This window comes from Cherax quadricarinatus, chromosome 60, assembly GCF_038502225.1.
Source record: "Cherax quadricarinatus isolate ZL_2023a chromosome 60, ASM3850222v1, whole genome shotgun sequence".
Lineage (NCBI taxonomy): Eukaryota > Metazoa > Arthropoda > Malacostraca > Decapoda > Parastacidae > Cherax > Cherax quadricarinatus.
The window spans coordinates 1,494,758-1,516,759 of record NC_091351.1 but is presented as its reverse complement, the minus strand read 5'-3'; the positions used below and the strand labels follow the sequence as shown (position 1 = coordinate 1,516,759).

The 22,002-nt window shown below is 40.5% G+C and overlaps 1 protein-coding gene across 3 annotated transcripts in view; it reads left to right on the top strand.

Annotated features, from left to right (window-relative positions):
• The window catches only part of LOC128694447 (5-phosphohydroxy-L-lysine phospho-lyase), a 97,466-nt gene that overhangs the window by 29,821 nt on the left and 45,643 nt on the right, over nt 1-22,002 (top strand). For all 3 annotated transcript variants that reach the window (XR_008407851.2, XM_053784565.2, XM_053784564.2), the window contains exons 2-4: nt 18,183-18,301; nt 20,825-20,930; nt 21,267-21,395. Coding sequence is in view for 2 of the 3 variants with exons in the window: in XM_053784565.2 (XP_053640540.1) it covers nt 18,183-18,301; nt 20,825-20,930; nt 21,267-21,395 (354 nt within the window). In the remaining variant the exon portion in view is untranslated. The remainder of the gene's footprint in view (nt 1-18,182; nt 18,302-20,824; nt 20,931-21,266; nt 21,396-22,002) is intronic.

The following is a 22,002-nucleotide window of genomic DNA, read 5'->3' as shown; positions in this document are numbered from 1 at the left end:
TACCTGCTTCATGTCTAGCATAATACCTGCTTCATGTCTAACATAATACCTGCTTCATGTCTAACATAATACCTGATTCATGTCTAACATAATACCTGCTTCATGTGTAACATAATACCTGCTTCATGTCTAACATAATACCTGCTTCATGTCTTACATAATACCTGCTTCATGTCGTACATAATACCTGATTCATGTCTAACATAATACCTGCTTCATGTCTAACATAATACCTGCTTCATGTCTAACATAATACCTGCTTCATGTCTAACATAATACCTGCTTCATGTCTAACATAATACCTGCTTCATGTCTAACATAATACCTGCTTCATGTTTCATACATTTTAATACATGCTTTATGTATACACCGCATGACGCTACTTCTTTTAATACTGTGTATATTTTTCATTTTTTTTTTTTTGGCTTAATGGGGTAAAGCCTATTCACTACGCTAGGTCCATTAAAACCACGTAACCTTTTTCACCACCAGAGAATACTTTAATCCCAGAAATAGGGATTAAAATACACTCAAAATACACTGAGTGAAATACACCTCTGTGTATATATACTGTGTATGCTTGACCAATCTTTACACATTATATAAACGGGTGATGGAAAAATAAAATACTCGTAGCGGGACTTGCCCTGTCAAATTTTGCTAAAACAAAATTCTACGTTTTATGGTTTATATAACATTCTTCTGTGTTTATTGATAATGTTTGTGATCGTTTATTCTTAATGCTCATATGGCGAATGTTTAACATTTGTTTTTGTTATTATTCAAATAACCTCTAGATTATGTCATTGTCTCTCGAATATTTGAGTTAGTTGAGTGCTGAAGGTGAGTTATGTGGAACTATTCTACATGTGTGGATCATTACATTGCAGATGAATAATGTATATCAGGTGTTGAGGTGTTTCTAGTTATTGATCCGGACTAGCGTAATCTAGACTGACGTGATCTGGACTGGTGTGATCTGCATTGACATGATCTGCACTGACGTGATCAATATCGACGTGAACTAGACTGACGTGATTCAGACTGAAGTGATTTACACGGACGTGATCTGATTGACATAACTAAGAGTTCACTCACTATATCAGTTTAGAGGAAGCCTAAATTTGCCGACTTCACAACTAAATTTGCTTCAGTTATAGTAATTCAATTTAAACCATTATTAACAAGTTTAATAACATCAGCTTACTAGGTATATTCTAGCCATATCAGCTTTCATACCAACTACAGTGAATAACTAAAGTGAAGGAAACATCTGTCACTGCTCAGTAATAACCCACATGGAGACAGAAACTCAGTTTATAAGATAAGATCAAAGTGGACAGTTGAGAACGTCACAGGTGGGCGGGGTTCACTAGTGGAATTATAGGTTAAACGCAAGCCTTGGGCCAGAACCTAGTAACACTTTATTTAAGATATACTCAGAGGTAATTGGTTTTCAAAGTGTTATTTTGATCCTTATATAAATAAACTTTTTGGTAACGTAGACGGTAGACAGTGGTTAATTAACGTCCTCTGAAGATTATATTGCGTTAGAAACATTAATTTCTGTATTGGGTCTGCCATTCATTGTTAGCATTTGTTATTGCATATCAAATAAATCAGTTACTGTACTTAGATAAAAAAATTTCCAGTGTTCTCTTGGAGTTATACTTAGCAACAACTATACATTAATGAGGTTTTCAAGCTCTAACCACTGTCACTGTCTACACTCGTCAGTATGAGGTGTAAGTCTGAAGACAGGACAGCTCAGGGCTAACCTGAGTGAATCATTCTGAACACTCAGTACATTGTGAAGACAACACGACAACTTTGGGCTCACCTAAGCGAATCATTCAAAACAGGACAAATGTTAAGTAAAAGGACATTTTCTGTCATTTTCGAGCATGTGGCTGAGACAATTCAGTGATCAACACAACTTTCAAGACTGGCCAGTTAACCTTCATACGTGAAGCCAAGGCTGGGAGATGCTCTCTTACTGTCTGCAGTCAAGTACTGCCACGTGGGACAGATCCTCAGAGGGCTGTTGAGATGGTTTGGTCAGAATGAAAGGATGGAACAAGGTGGGCAGATAGTTAGATAAAGATAGTGTATTAATCTGAAGTAGACGGAACGTGGAAAATGGAACATCCCAAGGACTGAAAAGAGGATGAGAAGGTTTTGAGAGATTAGGGCTTGAGCACACAGCAGGCACGTGACCGTGTTAACTGACTCGAGCGAAGAGTGTAATAATACCTATGAATGGATTCAAGATTACCGGACTAATGAGGGTGGGAAGCACACTTGTATGGGTGGTGATGTTGTGCGTGACTGGACATAGATTTAGAGCACTGTTAGGGGAGACAGGTAAGGAATTTACCTGGAGTTTACCTGGAGAGAGTTCCGGGGGTCAACGCCCCCGCGGCCCGGTCTGTGACTAGGCCTCCTGGTGGATCAGAGCCTGATCAACCAGGCTGTTGCTGCTGGCTGCACGCAAACCAACGTACGAGCCACAGCCCGGCTGGTCAGGAACCGACTTTAGGTGCTTGTCCAGTGCCAGCTTGAAGACTGCCAGGGGTCTGTTGGTAATCCCCCTTATGTATGCTGGGAGGCAGTTGAACAGTCTCGGGCCCCTGACACTTATTGTATGGTCTCTTAACGTGCTAGTGACACCCCTGCTTTTCATTGGGGGGATGTTGCATCGTCTGCCAAGTCTTTTGCTTTCGTAGTGAGTGATTTTCGTGTGCAAGTTCGGTACTAGTCCCTCTAGGATTTTCCAGGTGTATATAATCATGTATCTCTCCCGCCTGCGTTCCAGGGAATACAGGTTCAGGAACCTCAAGCGCTCCCAGTAATTGAGGTGTTTTATCTCCGTTATGCGCGCCGTGAAGGTTCTCTGTACATTTTCTAGGTCAGCAATTTCACCTGCCTTGAAAGGTGCTGTTAGTGTGCAGCAATATTCCAGCCTAGATAGAACAAGTGACCTGAAGAGTGTCATCATGGGCTTGGCCTCCCTAGTTTTGAAGGTTCTCATTATCCATCCTGTCTTTTTTCTAGCAGATGCGATTGATACAATGTTATGGTCCTTGAAGGTGAGATCCTCCGACATGATCACTCCCAGGTCTTTGACGTTGGTGTTTCGCTCTATTTTGTGGCCAGAATTTGTTTTGTACTCTGATGAAGATTTAATTTCCTCGTGTTTACCATATCTGAGTAATTGAAATTTCTCATCGTTGAACTTCATATTGTTTTCTGCAGCCCATTGAAAGATTCGGTTGATGTCCGCCTGGAGCCTTGCAGTGTCTGCAATGGAAGACACTGTCATGCAGATTCGGGTGTCATCTGCAAAGGAAGACACGGTGCTGTGGCTGACATCCTTGTCTATGTCGGATATGAGGATGAGGAACAAGATGGGAGCGAGTACTGTGCCTTGTGGAACAGAGCTTTTCACCGTAGCTGCCTCGGACTTTACTCTGTTGACGACTACTCTCTGTGTTCTGTTAGTGAGGAAATTATAGATCCATCGACCGACTTTTCCTGTTATTCCTTTAGCACGCATTTTGTGCGCTATTACGCCATGGTCACACTTGTCGAAGGCTTTTGCAAAGTCTGTATATATTACATCTGCATTCTTTTTATCTTCTAGTGCATTTAGGACCTTGTCGTAGTGATCCAATAGTTGAGACAGACAGGAGCGACCTGTTCTAAACCCATGTTGCCCTGGGTTGTGTAACTGATGGATTTCTAGATGGGTGGTGATCTTGCTTCTTAGGACCCTTTCTAAGATTTTTATGATATGGGATGTTAGTGCTATCGGTCTGTAGTTCTTTGCTGTTGTTTTACTGCCCCCTTTGTGGAGTGGGGCTATGTCTGTTGCTTTTAGTAACTGTGAGACGACCTCCATGCCCATGCTTCCTCTCCATTGGATGGAAAAGGCTCGTGATAGGGGCTTCTTGCAGTTCTTGATGAACACGGAGTTCCATGAGTCTGGCCCTGGGGCAGAGTGCATGGGCATGTCATTTATCGCCTGTTCGAAGCCATTTGGCGTCAGGATAACATCGGATAGGCTTGTGTTAACCAAATTTTGTGGCTCTCATAAAAAATTTATTTTGATCTTCGACTCTCAGTCTGGTTAGCGGCTTGCTAAAAACTGAGTCATATTGGGACTTGAGTAGCTCACTTATTTCCTTGCTGTCATCTGTGTAGGACCCATCTTGTTTAAGTAGGGGCCCAATACTGGATGTTGTTCTCGACTTTGATTTGGCATAGGAGAAGAAATACTTTGGGTTTCTTTCGATTTCATTTATGGCTTTTAGTTCTTCCCGCGATTCCTGACTCCTATAAGATTCCTTTAGATTGAGTTCGATGCTTGCTATTTCTCTGACCAGTGTCTCCCTACGCATTTCAGATATATTGACCTCTTTTAGCCGCTCTGTTATTCTTTTCCGTCGCCTGTAAAGGGAGCGCCTGTCTCTTTCTATTTTACATCTACTCCTCCTTTTTCTTAGAGGAATAAGCCTTGTGCGTATATACATCGAGTGCCACCAAGTTAATCTGTTCTAGGCATAAGTTGGGGTCTGTGTTGCTTAGTATATCTTCCCAGCTTATATCGGTTAGGACTTGGTTTACTTGGTCCCACTTTATGTTTTTGTTATTGAAGTTGAATTTGGTGAATGCTCCCTCGTGACTAGTCTCATTATGTCGGTCTGGGGCTCCACGCATACATGTCTGAACCTCAATTATGTTGTGATCTGAGTATATTGTTTTTGATATGGTGACATTTCTTATCAGATCATCATTGTTAGTGAAGATGAGGTCTAGTGTATTCTCCAGTCTAGTAGGCTCTATTATTTGCTGGTTTAAATTGAATTTTGTGCAGAGATTTAAAAGCTCGTGTGAGTGTGAGTTTTCATCAGAGCTGCCTCCTGGTGTTATTACTGCAACAATATTATTTGCTATATTCCTCCATTTTAGGTGCCTTAAGTTGAAATCCCCCAGGAGCAAGATGTTGGGTGCAGGAGCTGGAAGATTTTCCAGACAGTGGTCAATTTTTAACAGCTGTTCCTGGAATTGCTGGGATGTTGCATCCGGAGGCTTGTAGACTACCACAATGACTAGGTTTTGGTTCTCGACCTTTACTGCTAAAACTTCCACTACATCATTTGAGGCATTTAGCAGTTCTGTGCAAACAAGTGACTCTGCAATGTACAGGCCAACCCCCCCCTTTTGCCTGTTCACTCTGTCACATCTGTATAGGTTGTAACCTGGGATCCATATTTCGTTGTCCAAGTGATCCTTTATGTGGGTCTCAGTGAAAGCCGCGAACATTGCCTTTGCCTCTGCAAGCAGTCCACGGATGAAAGGTATTTTGTTGTGTGTTGCTGGTTTTAGACCCTGTATATTTGCAAAGAAGAATGTCATCGGACTGGTGGTATTGTTGGTACTGGGGGGGGGGGACTTTTTTCCGGCATTAGTATCTGTATCTGTTGGTTTGGAGTGGAGGCCATCGACTGTGGTTCCACTCCAGGAATGACTGGATTTGGTGTACGATTTCTGCCATTTCCTGCCAGTTTTTTTTCCTTCCTGGCACTAAAAAACCTCTCTCTTGAGTGGCTGTGGCTACCCAGGTTTTCCCATGGCCTGGATGTTTTGTATCTTTTTGTACCCTTTAGATGGTGTGCCTGGCAATTTAAGTTATAGCACAGTCTTTCCTGTACTGAAGAGGTACACATTTCAGGGTGAAAAAACTTACAGGAAGGGAGTTTGCATTTTCCTGTTGTCATATGGGCATGGCATTTTCTAGGGTGGTCATAGTTGCACGTCCCGTCTGTTTTTCCAGATTTCCCATGTCTGCAGTTACCAAGTGCATAGTATGTGCACAGGCTTGGTTTCCGTTTGTCTTGGGTTTCTGTGACTCTATTCCCTGTTGGTGCATGTTTCCCTGTCTTATTCCTATCCTCCCTAGCACCAACAATGGAGCTCCCACCAGTTGTTTTTGGTAATATATCCTCACTATAGCTAGTGGAGTCCTCTTGTTTGCTATTTCCTGTGGTATTTCTAGTTTGAAATATTGGTTTTATCTTATCTTTGACTACACTTGTTTCCCCACTACGGCTCCTGTCCCCTATGAGGTCATTTATATGTATTCCTGCGTATAATTCCCGACTACCTGGACAAAATCTCCAGCTTCACCATTACTGTCTCCCAGGACAGCACCTCCAGCTTCACCATTACTGTCTCCCAGGACAGCACCTCCAGCTTCACCATTACTGTCTCCCAGGACAGCACCTCCAGCTTCACCATTACTGTCTCCCAGGACAGCACTATCAGCCCCACATTTACTGACTACCAGGACATCACCTCCAGCCTTACAGTTTCTGACTACATGGCCAGTATCAAGGGCAGTACCATTCAGCCCAGACTTTTTATGTTCCCATCTGTTGTAGAAAGCTTCCAGGTTGTCTATGAAAGCAGCTTTGATGTTATCCTCTTTTAATACCCTTGTGATTTTAGTCCACAGATTTTCCTCATTTGGGCATACCAAAAACACTTCCCTGTTTTAATACTGATTGTAGCTAGTTCTTGGATATCTGCACAAGGGGCGTGACACCAATTTCCACAAAAATGACAATTTATCCATGTGGAAGCCCGTTTGTTTGATTGACTGCAGACTATACAGAGCTTCATAATGATTTGAGTGGTTGATTTACTGTAATTCCACTAGCAACCTCTTGAATACTCTATTAATAACCTCCTTAAATGAAGCTCTAGCTATTTGTATTTCTATTTCTAACTGTACTTGTATATTGGACAGCTTACCGTGTACGTTCTTGATTTATATTTATTGGATGATCTTAAATACTGTTCTTGGCCGTTTGTGCCTTGGCATTGTGTAAAAGCATAAAAATTAAATATTAACGCTGACCTTTAACTGGAGCCAGTATTGACTGCTACATGAGTTGTCACGCTCCCCAAAGTTAGTCTTTCATAACTGTGTACGAGAAGAACGTCATTGTTATGAAGTATAACATAAATAACCCGCACATAGGAGACAGGAGCTTACGACGACGTTTCGGTCCGACTTCGACCATTTACAAAGTCCTCTCTCCTAAGTACGGGCGACCATTTACAAAGTCCTCTCTCCTAAGTACGGGCTATTTGTGTATTGTTCCAGTCATGGTATTGTGCGTTTTTGTTCTTTAGGTACTGGTCAGTGTTGTGGTCGTTACTAGGAACTGGTCAGTGTTGTGGTCGTTACTAGGAACTGGTCATTGTTGTGGTCGTTACTAGGAACTGGTTAGTGTTGTGGTCGTTAAAAGGAACTAGTCAGTGTTGTGGTCGTTACTGGGTACTGGTCAGTATTGTGGTCGTTACTAGGTACTGGTCAGTGTTGTGGTCGTTACTAGGAACTGGTCAGTGTTGTGGTCGTTACTAGGAACTGGTCATTGTTGTGGTCGTTGCTAGGAACTGGTCATTGTTGTGGTCGTTACTAGGAACTGGTCATTGTTTGGTCGTTACTAGGAACTGGTCATTGTTGTGGTCGTTACTAGGAACTGGTCATTGTTGTGGTCGTTACTAGGAACTGGTCATTGTTGTGGTCGTTACTAGGAACTGGTCAGTGTTGTGGTCGTTACCAGGAACTAGTCAGTGTTGTGGTCGTTACTGGGTACTGGTCAGTATTGTGGTCGTTACTAGGTACTGGTCAGTGTTGTGGTCGTTACTAGGTACTGGTCAGTGTTGTGGTCGTTACTAGGTACCGATCAGTGTTGTGGTCGTTACTAGGTACTGGTCAGTGTTGTGGTCGTTACTAGGTACCAGTCATTGTGGTCGTTATTTACTAGGTACTAGTCAGTGTTGTGGTCGTTACTAGGTACTAGTCAGTGTTGTGGTCGTTACTAGGTACCGGTCAGTGTTGTTACTAGGTACCGGTGTGTTGTGGTCGTTACTAGGTACTGGTCAGTTATGGTCTTTACTAGCTACCGGTCAGTATTGTGGTTACGTATTAGGTACTGGTCAATGTTGTGGTCGTTACTAGGTACCGATCAGTGTTGTGGTCGTTACTTGGTACTGGTCAGTGTTGTGGTCGTTGCTTACTAGGTACCGGTCAGTGTTGTGGTCGTTACTTACTAGGTATCGGTCAGTGTTGTGGTCGTTGCTTACTAGGTACCGGTCAGTGTTTTGGTCGAGACGTGTAATGCAGGTTTAATTCATTTAGTTCATTTCTGCAAGTCACGTCGTATTCGTTAAATTTATTATGCTTGGTTGTCTCTTAAGACTACTGAATACACGCGCTGCTGTTTATATACACTCTCTCTCACATTAACAGCGAGAAGTGCTCACACACGACCAGCTGTATGTGCATTCATGACCATCTGTATGTGCATTCACGACCATCTGTATGTGCATTCACGACCATCTGTATGTGCATTCACGACAGTCTGTATGTGCATACGCGACTGTCTGTGTGTGCAATCACACCCGTCTGTATGTACATACACTCCCGTTTGCTGCTTTAATAAGAGCAGCCAGTGTGTGTGTGTGTGTGTGTGTGTGTGTGTGTGTGTGTGTGTGTGTGTGTGCGCGCGCGCGTGTACTCACCTGTTTGTGGTTGTAGGGAGTCGATTCACAGCTCCTGGCCCCGCCTCTTCGCTGATTGCTGCTAGTCCACTCCCTTCTGCATGAGCTGTATCAGACCTCTTCTATGTGTGTGTCTGTGTGCCTTTAGCAACAGTCAGCTTGATTGACTCCAGGCTGAGGGACTGATTACCTCAAACTCCTGATCTTCAATCATTCTTCTCTGTATTGGACTGAGGAAGCCCCTGGTTGGCAAATCGTTTCTACAACAACGACACCCAACTGTTGCTCACGTGTGAAATTCATCATCCTGTCTGTTCACTGAACCATTTATGTACAGTCTTGTCACGTATAAATACACGATACTTGAGGTGTATGTTGTTGAAACAGCCAGGAGTTTCATCCAGCGCCTTGGTGAATATAAATACGCAGGAATAGAGACTATTTGCATAACGCTTGCATAATACATATGACTTAGCAAGGCATTTGATTTGATGAGACGGCAAGACACCAAGTTGGTCGTGAAGGAGAACGCTGCAAGAATGTTTCTACCTTTGGTGTACTTTGATTATGTTTTCCAACACAGTAGCCTATAACTCATAGTTTGAGCATGCTAGCCCCTCAAGGGAGGTTCCTTGACGCTGGTGAGGGGCTCTTGATCTAGGAAATTGGATCTGTGCTCCAGTTCCCTGAATTGAGCCTGAATACCTTCCACCCCCCCCCCCACATGCGCTGTATAATCCTACGCGTTTAGTGCTCCCCCATGATTATAATTTAGCATGCCAGTAATGCTTACTAAACCGAGTCAACCTCGCCACACTACACAGGCAGGTAATGTACTCACCTAGTTGTAGCAGCAGGGGTCGATGCGTAACTCAAGCATCTGCTATCACTGGACCTGACCCTCCCTACCCCCCTTTCACTTTATAGTCTGTCTTTCTGTTCTCTCTATTGAACTGAAATAGTCCCCAGTGGGCGAAATGTCTCTGAATTAAATATACGAGGTGCTGTATTGATTTTTATTCCATGGTTTGTTGGTATTGTATATCTGTGCTTGTATTGATAGGTAAGTTTATTTAGGTACAGATACACATACAGTTATACAAATTATAATAAACATATAATAAGATCCCAGCATACATAAGGGGGATTACCAATAGGCCCCTGGCTGTCTTCAAGCAGGCACTGGACAAGCACCTAAAGTCGGTACCTGACGAGCCGGGCTGTGTCTCGTACGTTGGATTGCGTGCAGCCAGCAGTAACAGCCTGCTTGATCAGGCTCTGATCCACCAGGAGGCCTGGTCACAGACCGGGCCGCGGGGGCGTTGACCCCCGGAACACTCTCCAGGTAAACTCCAGATATACGGGTGTTATCACAATATGCAGAACAACCACTCGGAAACGAATAGTGAACTTCAAAGCGCTTTCGTGATGTCTCACGAAAGCGCAGGGAAGTTCACTATTCTTTTCACAGTGGTTGTTTCTGCATATAGTGATATATGTATAAAATTACCTAGGATAACCTAGAAAAGTGAAAGTGAATTACCACTGGGACCCTTAGTCTTTACACAAGAAGTCACAAGTGAAATTCAGATAATTTGTTATTACTAGAGTGGAAATAAGTCACTCTGATTTTTTTTGGGTTATTGCTGCTATCTATGTATGATAATGTAACTGTGTATACCCGAATAAACTTAATTACAATATATCTGACGAAAACTAATTGTATAATATCAGTCACCAAGTTAATCGATTAATAAGTTCCTGGGCTTAATGAACTTTTTAAGGGTTCTTATGACAGAACTTTGTAAACTGTTAACTAGTCTTTTCAATGTATCAGACTGGGAAGTATTTTGAAGTGTCAAGGAAAAGTTATCCGCACAAAGTGCTGTTTCTGACGATGATACAAAACAAAGGAGAACCCAACCAGTTCCTGGTCTTTTGTAGACCAGGTTGACGAACCTTTGATGCTTGATGTTGTGTTAACTCACTTGTCATCATGATGGTACACATGCATCGTGTTTTCACTATTATTATCCAGGGTACTAGATGAGTTAGCTGTATCACAATGCGATCACTGACCTAGAGAAGAATGTGTGGCCAGGGGTGGTTGGGTGAGGCTAGTAAGCAGGTTTGTATCCTTTTATAAGTAAAGGACCCCAATGGAAATAAGTCACTCTGTCTGACTTTTTTGGGTTATCCTAGGTTCTCTACACATATGCTGCTATGTATGATAATTCTATGTAACTGTATTTGTGTATACCTGAATAAACTTACTTGCTTACTTACTAATCCTAACCTAACACTCAACATGCACCTGCCTCGTCCTCAACCCTCCTGTCCGTGTGTGTCTTATCGTTCAGGGACAGAATCGTTGCTATAATAATAATAATCTTTTATTTCTACAAGTACTTGATTAGACATATAGGCCTACCTGACATCAATAACATACTATAATGAAAGTCCCTTGTTATGCAGAGCATTTCGGGCAGATTAGGTTATTTTTTTCCCAGGATGCGACGCACACCAGTCGACTAACAGCCAGGTATCTACTTGCTGACTCACGAAATCGTAATGAGACGATTGCAAACAAACCATACCACGGGTGGGGATAGAACCCGCGATCAGAGAGTCTCAAAACTCCAGACGGTCGCGTTAGCCACTGGACCAGCTAGCCACAATAAGATTCGTCCAACTAGGTATATATCTACACCATAGGAAGGTTAGCAAAGGCACCACTGTGCCTATGCTAACCTTAGTCACGGCCACGCTAACTGGAGATTCGTCTGTAAAAACTTGCATTTGTGGTCACAGTGGTGCCTATGCTAACTTTCCTATGGTGTAGAAATATACCTAGTTGGACGAATCTTATTGTGGCTAGCTGGTCCAGTGGCTAACGCGACGGTCTGGAGTTTTGAGACTCTGATCGCGGGTTCTATCCCCGCCCGTGGTATGGTTTATCTACTTACTGCTAGGTGAACAGGGACAGAAGGGGTCATACGGAAACACGCCCAGCGTTTCCACGCGTACCGGGGATCGAACCACGGACGCTCAGTGTGTGAGTTGAGTACCCTACCAACCGAGCTACGGGACACCTCATGTGTAGACGCGCATAAATTGTCATTAGTTTCAGTCAAACCTGCTTTCTAAACTGCATTTTAGGGAAAATTTGTGAAATATATTAATATTTTTTTATGAAATGAAGAACTTATCTACTGAGGGGTGATGATACAGTGAGAGGTAGATGGAGAGGCAGTCGTGTATACATTCAGTGGCCGCCTTATTAGGTACACTTGTGCATATGCTCGTTAATGCAAATATCTACATAGCCAAACACGTAGCAGCACCTCACCGCTTTAAAGCATGCAGACATTATCAAGAGGTTCAATTATTGTTCAGACCGAACATCAGAATGGGGAAGAAATGTGATGTAAAGTGACTTTGACTGTTGAATGATTGCTAGTGGCAGACGAGATGCTTTGAGTTATCTCAGAAACTACTGATCTGGGTTTTTCACGGACAACAATCTCAGTTTACAGAGAATGGTGCGGAAAACAAAATATCCAGCGAGTGGCAGTTTTGTTGGCGACAACACCCTGTTAATGGGAGAGGTCAGAGAACGACCAGATTGGTTCAAGCTGTCAGGAAGGTGACAGTAATTTAAATAACTATTCATTGCAACAAGTGGATGGGCTACAACAGCCGAAGACCATACCGGGTTCCACTTGTGTCAGCTAAAAATAGGAAACTGAAGCTACAGTGGGCACAGGCTCACCAAAACTGGATAGCTGAAGATTGGAAAAACATCGCCTGGTCTGACGAATCATGATTTTTGCTGTGACATGTAGACGATAGTCAGAATTTGGTGTAAACGTTTGGGATGTGATGAAACGGCATATTCGCAGCGTGAACGAGCAGCCGACAAATCTGCAGCGACTACGTGATGCTGTTATGTCAACGTGGATCAGAATATCTAAAGAATGTTTCCAGCACCTTGTTGAATACGAGTCACGAAGAATTCAGGCTGTTCTGGAGGAAAAGAAGGGGCCTACCAACTAGAAAGATGTACCTAATGAAGTGGCCACTGATTGTAAATAGCAAAACAGTCAGATGTGAGAGCAGTTAAGTCTGGCAGTTTTATTGGTAACACAGTCAGGTCTGGCAGATGAGGTCTGGCAGATGAGTGGTAGCATACCTGGCTCACAGCCCAGAGACCTGTTCACTTGGTAGTAAATAATCCCCCTCCGCCACGTAAGATAGGTGCAGTGTGGATATATATATTGCTAGTATTAATGGCATTGTTACAGTGTTGATGTTAGTCCCTCACTGGCAAGCATTGTACTGCTGTGTATACCGACGAGTCTACCTAGAGAGCTTTCTGAGGGTCAGCGCCCACGCAACCCAGTCCATGACCAGGCCTCCCGGTGGAATCAGGGCCTGATCAACTAAGCTGTTACTGCTGACAGCACGCAGTCCAACATACGAACAGAAGCCCAGTTGGACAGTTACCGATTTTAAGAATCTGTTTACCTCTTGAAAACAGCAGGGGGTCTATTGGTAATCCCTTTATGTATAATGGAAGAGTGGGACAGTCTTGGGCCCCTTACACTTATTGTGTTGTCCCATTGTATTCAAGGCACCCCTGCTTTTCATTGGGGGTATATTGCATCGTCTGTCGAACCTTTTGCTTTCGTAGGTAGTGATTTCTGTATGCAGATTCGGAACTAATTCCTCTAGGGGTTTCGAAGATGTAAATTATGATGTATCTTTTTCGCCTGCATCCCCAGGAGTATAGGTCAAGGGGCTTCAAACGTTCCCAGTAATTAAGGTGCTTGACAGAATTTATGTGTGCAGTGAATGTTCTCTGTATATTCTCTAGATCCGCAATTTCGCCTGCCTTCAAAAGGGCTGTTAATATACAGCAGTATTCCAGCCTATAGAGAACAAATGACTTAATTAAAGAGGCTCATCATTGGCTTGGCATCCCTTGTTTTGAAGGTTTTCATTATCCATCCTGTTACTTTCCTTGCAGTTGTGGTTACCGTCTCCATTTATGGGCAGGGACGAACATGTCTGAATTTTGGTGATTGGGAGGTGCCGTTCTAATGGTATTTGGATACAGATACAAATACAAAATTTATTGCGAATGTTACAGTGTGAGATTACATTTTATAATTTATTAGGTACAAAGAAAGCCACTATCATGCCGGGACATTTCGGGCAGACTAATCCTGATACTTAAAGACTACTTAAGTCTAGACAAGTTAAGAGTGGTAAATTTAATTATTTGTTATTCATTTAATTATTCATGGTCAAAGCACCATCTGTGAAGTTTTGTTGTGAATGAGGAATGACAACGGCCCTACGGCATGAATTTAGGGTGGTATGTCAGTTTTATGATTTCTGTGGTTTCTCCAATGCTATGGTTGTATAGCCCTTGTGGGTTAGCGCTTCTTTTTTATTATAATAATCCAATGTTATGGAGATGCATTATTTTATCAGCCTGGTCAGCATCATTAACGCTCATGATGCGCATCCCACTTTTTAGACAGTGGAAAATATCCTAGTCTATATGGGTCATGATTACTTTCGCAAGCTTGTGTTCACTTAATAATGCTTGGGTATTCATTGGTTATGAAAAAACTTGTCAGATGTCGTATTTGGAAGATTTCTGTTAGAGGGAGAGGTTGCCAGATAATCTTTTTTTAGTTCGTGATTGTGGAGTGTATGCTGTGTCACTGCAGCGCTGTATGGTCTCTTAAGGGTTTAGCGCTTCGTTATGATAATAATAATGCTGTGTCAGTGTCGTCGCTTAATTTTCTATGTCTCTTGGCAGATGATCTCGAGACACTTTGTTCTTTGGCACGTGTTCAGTCTGTGACTCATGGCGTCGTGGGGGAAGCAGGTTTCAGAGCCAAGGTAAAGCAGGTTCAGAGTACCAGGAAAAAAACATAGAATCCCAGGCCCGGTTTCGGGTAACAATTGGTCGCTCAAAAGTGGTTAAGATAAGATGAAATAAGGTTTGTTCGGATTTTTAACTCTGAGGGTTAGTCACCCAGGATAACCCTAGAAAGTCAGTGCGGTATCGAGGAATGTCTGTCGTATTTCTGTTGTGGTCTTTCAGTCTTGTCCCCCAGAATGCGAAACACATCAGTCGGCTAACACCTAGGTGCCTACGTGTTGCTAGGTGAAAAGGGACAGCAGATGTAAGGAAACATGCCCAACGTTTTCACCCATGCCGGGGATTGAACCACGGACACTCAGTGTGTGAGGAGAGAGCGTTGCTAACCGAGCCACAGGACACCGTTCTGAGGAGTCCATGCTCGTAGCCACAGGACACCGTTCTGAGGAGTCCATGCTCGTCCCGAGGGTGGAAAGGGTTTCACAGTCACTGAAAATCCGTGAGAAGCTCCGAAAATCCGGGGGCAGCTCCGAGAATTAACGAAGAAACCACATACCCATCCTAAACAATACCCACCCTAAACAGTAACACCTATCTGGTGCACAACACTAGGATGTCACCTCCATAATTGACTACCAAGACTCAGCAAAACTCCTATTTAGACAAAACCACGAACTATGCAGTAGTCTTCCAGCTAATAATGAAAGTGGGCAAACTAGGAAGAGTGCCAAGAGTCACCTACCTTCAGAGGTCACTCTAGGATCCACAGTGCACCTCCAGAGGTAATTGTGTCATCAGAGGTCTCACGAGATGGTCACACGATGTCTCACCACAGGGTGACCTGACCAAAAAAAAAATAAAAATTAATAAAAGTTTCCCAGTACTAGAAATACTGTCTTCTCCGCTGGGATATTTAAACGAAGAATTAGTGTCCTGGCAAACCTGGATAACATCACTCATGTGACAGACTGGTGTAATAACTGCGTAATAACAAAATTCTAAGAATGTCAAAAACATCTAATGAGCTACCTAGGCCATGTTAAGCTACAAATTTAAATATTTTTATTTATATAATAAATAAAAGTCATAGGTATTCTAATGACATTTAAAAAAAACGCCTAACATGATTTCTCTCTCTCTCTCTCTCTCTCTCTCTCTCTCTCTCTCTCTCTCTCTCTCTCTCTCTCTCTCTCTCTCTCTCTCTCTCTCTCTCTCTCTCTCTCTCTCTCTCTCTCTCAAATGGTTAGGTTTTATCAAACTGTTTGAATACAAGCAAACAACTAGGAAAACTTTTTCAAGCATCATGTAAGCTCCCACGTCCTCTCAACCGGGCGTGGAGGGATATAAATAAAATCAAGGGTAACAAGACTGTACAGGGTATATACACACTCTTGAGAAGTGTGTAGCTGTGTATATTACAGGCGCTTAACAGATTATGTACACAAAAGACATTGCACAAAGTGCAACATGAATTGTTATTGAAGACGTGATGCCAATCAGAAGAGGGATTCACAAATTATCCATCGACTAATATCCTAATTTCTTCAGTTACAATGTCAAAATGGCACGACACAAAAAGCCATTCACAATAAACTACCTCTCAGAAGAAACTGATATCCCGGTTCCTTCAGTAAAATGGGCAAATTAGGACTTACGCGAATAACACAACGCTCCGTTTTAGACAAATGCACCAACACCTTAAGTTTGAAGTCGTTCAGAAGTTGCATTCTCAAGATATCTGAAACAAATTATTTTAATATAATTGGCAAGTTGGTAGCTAAACAGTTTATTAGGAATCTAAAGCCTCCCCTAAGTAAGATACATTAGTGTTGAAGGTTTGAAGACGATAAAAACAGGCATTTGGACGTTAATACGTGAAAATCAGTATCCCATAACTTCCAGCTTTATCAATAAAATTCAACTTATCACTTACAACACCTCAAGATTAGTCCAATCCTTTCTCCGAGTAAAATATACCAGCTTTAAACGTTGACGTCATCAAAGAAGGTTCCTTGATGTCATTGAGAGGCTCTTGATGCAAGGACTAGACTTCACTTCTTGGACCGAAAATTATTATTTCTCACTCTCCCAGACATTGTATGACCATTACTGGTTTAGTGCTTCCCACCTCCACCCTAACATGAATATAATAATAATAAGAAGAAGAAGGGTTTCTTTGAAGCTGTTCGGAGGAAGCATTCTGCAACGCACATATACACACCAATTATCTCAGTTTTAACTACGTGAGAAAATTGTCAAATTTGGACGAACATAGCTTTAAACAATAATGAAGTATCTTCTCGGTTAGATGACCCTTGTGGGTTTAGCGTTTAGTTAATAATAATAATAATAATTTTTAGATGCATCTTCCTTTAAAGTTTGAAGCATTCAGAAAAGACATTAAATAATCTGCCATGAAATTGACATAATAGTACCCACACACTTGAAAAATAATCTGACCCTTCTACACAGGATATATAACCTTGTAAATTCGAAACTCTCTCAAAGTTGTCGCACAAACTCTAAAATCACTTCTTGGTCTATAAAATTAACACAGGAACACCAGCTCATGATCTTTTTCCCTAGATGCCGTACACCAGTTGAAAATTTGAAGAATAAAAAAAAAAATCAGCATCTGTGGGTCTTCCCCTGATACCTAGTGACTTTTGGGTTATCCTAGTTTGCACCTACATAACTTACTTTCGATGCACCCTTGAAAGACCCTTATGGGTTTAACACTTCGTTATGATTATAATGCATAATGTACCCTTAAAATTATATATTTGTTACAACAATGTGTAGCTGAATGATAGTTTGTAAAACTACGCGTAGTAACGAAAACTCTACGGACATCTCAAGTCTAGTTTCGTCTCTTATATCTCATATTTTCAGTTTAATTCCAGCTCCCGGGTCATTTGAGGGTGATAATCTACAGTTACTGTTCCTTATGAGGGTGTTGATCTACAGCTCCTGGGGCCTTTTGAGGCTGTTAAGCTATAAGTTCCAAGCTAAAACTCTTGAAGATATTGGTCTCCAGGACTCTTTGAGAAGGTTCCGTTAGAACTTCTAGGTTTCTTGAAGGAGGTGAGCTACAGTTCCTCTGCCTCTTGAGCTGTATAGCCCTTGTGGCTTAACGCTTCTTGTTGATTATAATAATAATAATCTGCCTCTGTTGATTATAATAATAATAATCTGCAGCCACTAGACTTCTTACGTACTTTGAGGTTATAACTCTCTCCAGGTAAACTCCAGGTATAGAGGGGTTGGAATTATGGTATATGGGGAATAACTGGGATTGCGCAGCGTCTGAAACACGTTTAGCCCTATCACAAATTAATTGTAGTCTTAATAATCCACACGGAGTCGACAGGCTTTAAACATAAATCTAAGTCTTGATTAGGTCTCACACCCTCATTTCTACAGAGCAAATGAATTTATGTAGCTGTAACAACCTCCCCTTCCTTGTCACGCACATGCTTAGATTGCTCTGCTACAAGGATGTCTCCTACCTGATTATTAATTCTACCAGTTATTAATTCTACTATGTATTATAGTACCATCAGGCTGGTTTACGATTACAACATTCCCTTCTCTCCCACTGTCAGGGTAGATAATCTGTGTTTTAGTATGCACAACAATATTACCAGCGTATCTAATTTTCATTGTACTATGGTTCAATTTCTAACTTTGTCATATCTGTTTTTCATAGGCCATCATGTAAGCTGTTTTACAGGGATGACCCACTCAAAATTCTGCGAGCCTCAGGAACTTATATGTATGATGAAAAAGGGCACAGATATCTTGACTGTATCAACAATGTTTGCCATGGTAAGTCTGCAGTGCTTCTAACATTTACTTTATGTATACCTTCTTGTCTTTTCATTTTATAATTTTTAGATTTGCATACAATAATTAAAGAAAAATATATGCTTAATTATCCTTAATTTACTTATTGGTGATAAATAACAAAAAAAGGCACAATACTGTGACCGGAACGATACACAAATAACCCGCATATAGAAGACAGGAGCTTACGACGACGTTATTTGTGTATTGTGTATTTATTGGTAGTTTGTTTTATTGGATAATTATTTAATGTCTACTTGTGTTTTACCTTGTAAGTTTGTGAGGGTTGCTTTATTGGTAAGAGTGAAGGGTATATACCTTTGATATACATTTGATGAGTTCCGAGAGTTTTTCTACTGCCGGAGCCTAGCCATGGATGTAAGAGAGAGAGGCAAGGACAGGATTAATTCATGGAATCTTCTGGTTGGGTGTACAACAAGTTTTTTGTAAAGTATACTTATATTTTAAATAGATACTATACCCTTTTACTAGCCAGAATATTTTTGTATATTTTAATACATATTGATACCTGATTGCAGCTGCATTTGTTTATTAATTAAAGCTATATTTATTCTTGTTTAATTCTGTTTATCCATTGGCATCGCAGCCTATTAGCCTGTTCATTCTTATGAGGTCTTTCCTTGATGCTCTCCCTTCCTCCCTCCTTTTCCAGAATGCTAATTGTCGTCAGTTCTTCATTGTTCATCACTCATGTCACATACTAAATATGAACTGCTTCTAACATACTAAATATGAACTGCTTTTAATCTTATTCATCCTTCCTACCACATTATCGGTATTATCCTTCATTATATTACACTCCCAGGATCATCATATTCTTTCACCCTTTCTACTTTCTTATATCTTTCAAATGCAGCTTTTTAAAAGTTTCTTTTTATTAAATAATCCTTCCAATTATTTAATGACAATTCTCTTACCTTATTTTTTAATTTTTACCCCTTATATTGATGTTTTATATATACTTACATGTACAGTAGTCTTGTATTTCGATAACCCAATATTTTTTCTTAAGAGCAGTGAACAAACAGATTCAGTTAGGCAATATTTTTTGTGCTCGTTGACTTTCTCACACCCAAATCTCTTCATGTTCTGGCTGTATTACAGCAGTTTGCTCTCTCAAACTCAGATTGAACAAAAATTTGCAACTAAATTTGTGTTTTAGTTTCCCGACTCACTAGGAACATAATCTTTTAGGAATGGCTGTATAGTGTGTTTATACTTATTATCCATATTCAGTATATGTAAATACAGCAAATCCTCAATTAGTACAAATTTAAATAGTACGAAATTCGTGTTAGTTCGAATTATAGAATAATACCAGACCTTATTTAATGGCTTTCTTTGTATTTAGCAAACCAAAATTGTAATTGCACATTGTAACCTTTACAAAGAAATAAAATCTTTATCTTTACGAGTCAAAATTCGGGCAGTACGAGTTTGCTGCCCATCCTGTGGCAAGACTTGCCACAGCTTCTTGTCCTATACACGTTTAGTTCTATATTATATTTTAAATTTTGATAAACTACCCTTACCAAATATGGATAAACGAATACTTATAATGCAAGCGCAAAAAAAAAAAGGAGGCTTGTTATTACATTAGCGACTTTTGAGTGTATGACAGTGAAGGAAAACTGAGTTGATGTGGAAACTGCAGAAGCTTTTATTGCAAGCAATGGTTGGTTTGACTGTTTTAGAAATTGAATTCAATTGCATAATGTTAAAATTACTGGTTAGTCTGCCAGTGCAGATAAAGAAGTTGTTTTCCTATTGTATTTTTCCTTCTCATTTGCAAGCTGTTGTTGTAGAAATAACCAAGGGGCTCTTGATCTAGGGAATTAGAGCTGTTCTCCAGTTCCCTGAATGCCTTCCCCCCACAGGCGCTGTATAATCCTTACGGGTTTAGCGCTTCACCATAATAATACAAATGACCATGACTTGCTTGAATCACACTCAGAAGAAATGACTGATGGAGAGACCTTGAATTACAATTTCGATCAACAGTAAAATGTAATAACGTTTGCCTGAATTTTTTTTTCTTTTGAGTTATCCTAGGTAATTTACACATGTTACTAGTAGGATAATTGTACTCATGTGTACCTGTACCTAATAAACTTAGAGTATTTTCAATGAAGTGAGACCAATTATCATACTGTGTTATAACAGCTTCACAGAGGACGAATTTGATTAATGTGATTGTTTAGTGAGATTCATCTCATTATTCATATTATTATTATTATAATCAAGGGGAAGCGCTAAACCCGGAGGATTATACAGCGCCTGGGGGGGATGTGGAAGGCATTCAGGCTTAATTCGGGGAACTGGAGCACAGATCCAATTCCCTAAATCAAGAGCCCCTCACCAACATCAAGGAACCTTTCTTGAGGGGTCATTATTTATAGTAATAGAGGTTTTACTGTACTGTACCTAGCAGTCCATATATTGTATGGTGTACTATATATATCCTATTGTGTCTTCTCATTACAGTGGGCCATTGTAACCCATACGTTGTCTCAGCAGCAATGCAGCAGATGGCAGTTCTCAACACTAACAGCCGATTTCTACATGATAACTTAGTTCTCTATGCGGAAAGGTCTCAGTAATGTGTTTTCTGTTAAATATTTACAATTTATATATTTTTATGATGTAACTGAGCTTTCTCATACAGAATAATTTTCTTTTTTTAATTTTAATAGGTACATTTTTAACATAATTAAACTTAAGTAATCTGTTTTCTTGAGAAGCGAAGTGTGCAATTCATTTTTTTTTAAATTACAAGAGGTATTTATTATTAGTCTAGTAATGCATTTAGAAAAATTAGTATTGTACAATAATGCAATCATTTTAAAAAGTTTACTGATATATTTTAGCTAATACAGGATATTTGTATTAGAAATATTAATGTTGATATCATTTCATTATTCAACAGGTTATTAACATTCTTCCCAAAGGAATTATGTGTGTGTTTCTTTGTGAATTCTGGCAGTGAAGCAAATGATTTGGCATTACGTATGGCACGTACACACACAGGCAAGAAGGATGTCATTACTTTAGACCAGTAAGTACCAACACTTCTCAAATTCATTGTGTCTAGTAGTAAAGGACCCCAATGGAAATAAGTCACTCTTAACTTTTCTGGGTTATCCTATGTTCTCTATACATATGCTGCTGTATAACCCTTGTGGTTTAGCGCTTCTTTTTTTATTATAATAATAATAATACACATATGCTGCTATGTATGAGAATCTATATTAACTGTATTTGTGTGTACCTGAATAAACTAACTTATCACCTATGTACCAGGATTGGTGTATTTACATCTTGAGTCACAACAAAACACTATATATTTTAAATATAATTCTGTAATTTACTAGTACTACTAATAGTGATGATAGTAAAAGTGTTTCCTTTTTGGGTCACCTGTCTCGGTGGGAGACGAACACTGAGTTAAAACACAAGTATATAACAGTAATAATAAAAATTGTAGGTCGTGATATGTGTGCTTTAAATAGTATTTAACTGTGTAACATTACACCTTTAAAAACAGTTATCATTGCTACTGTAAACATTGGCTATTGCATATTAGTGGCTTTCTTTTGTGTCTTTCAACGATATATTTAATGTAAGCTACATTATTTGTACCATATAAAAAAATAAAGAACAAA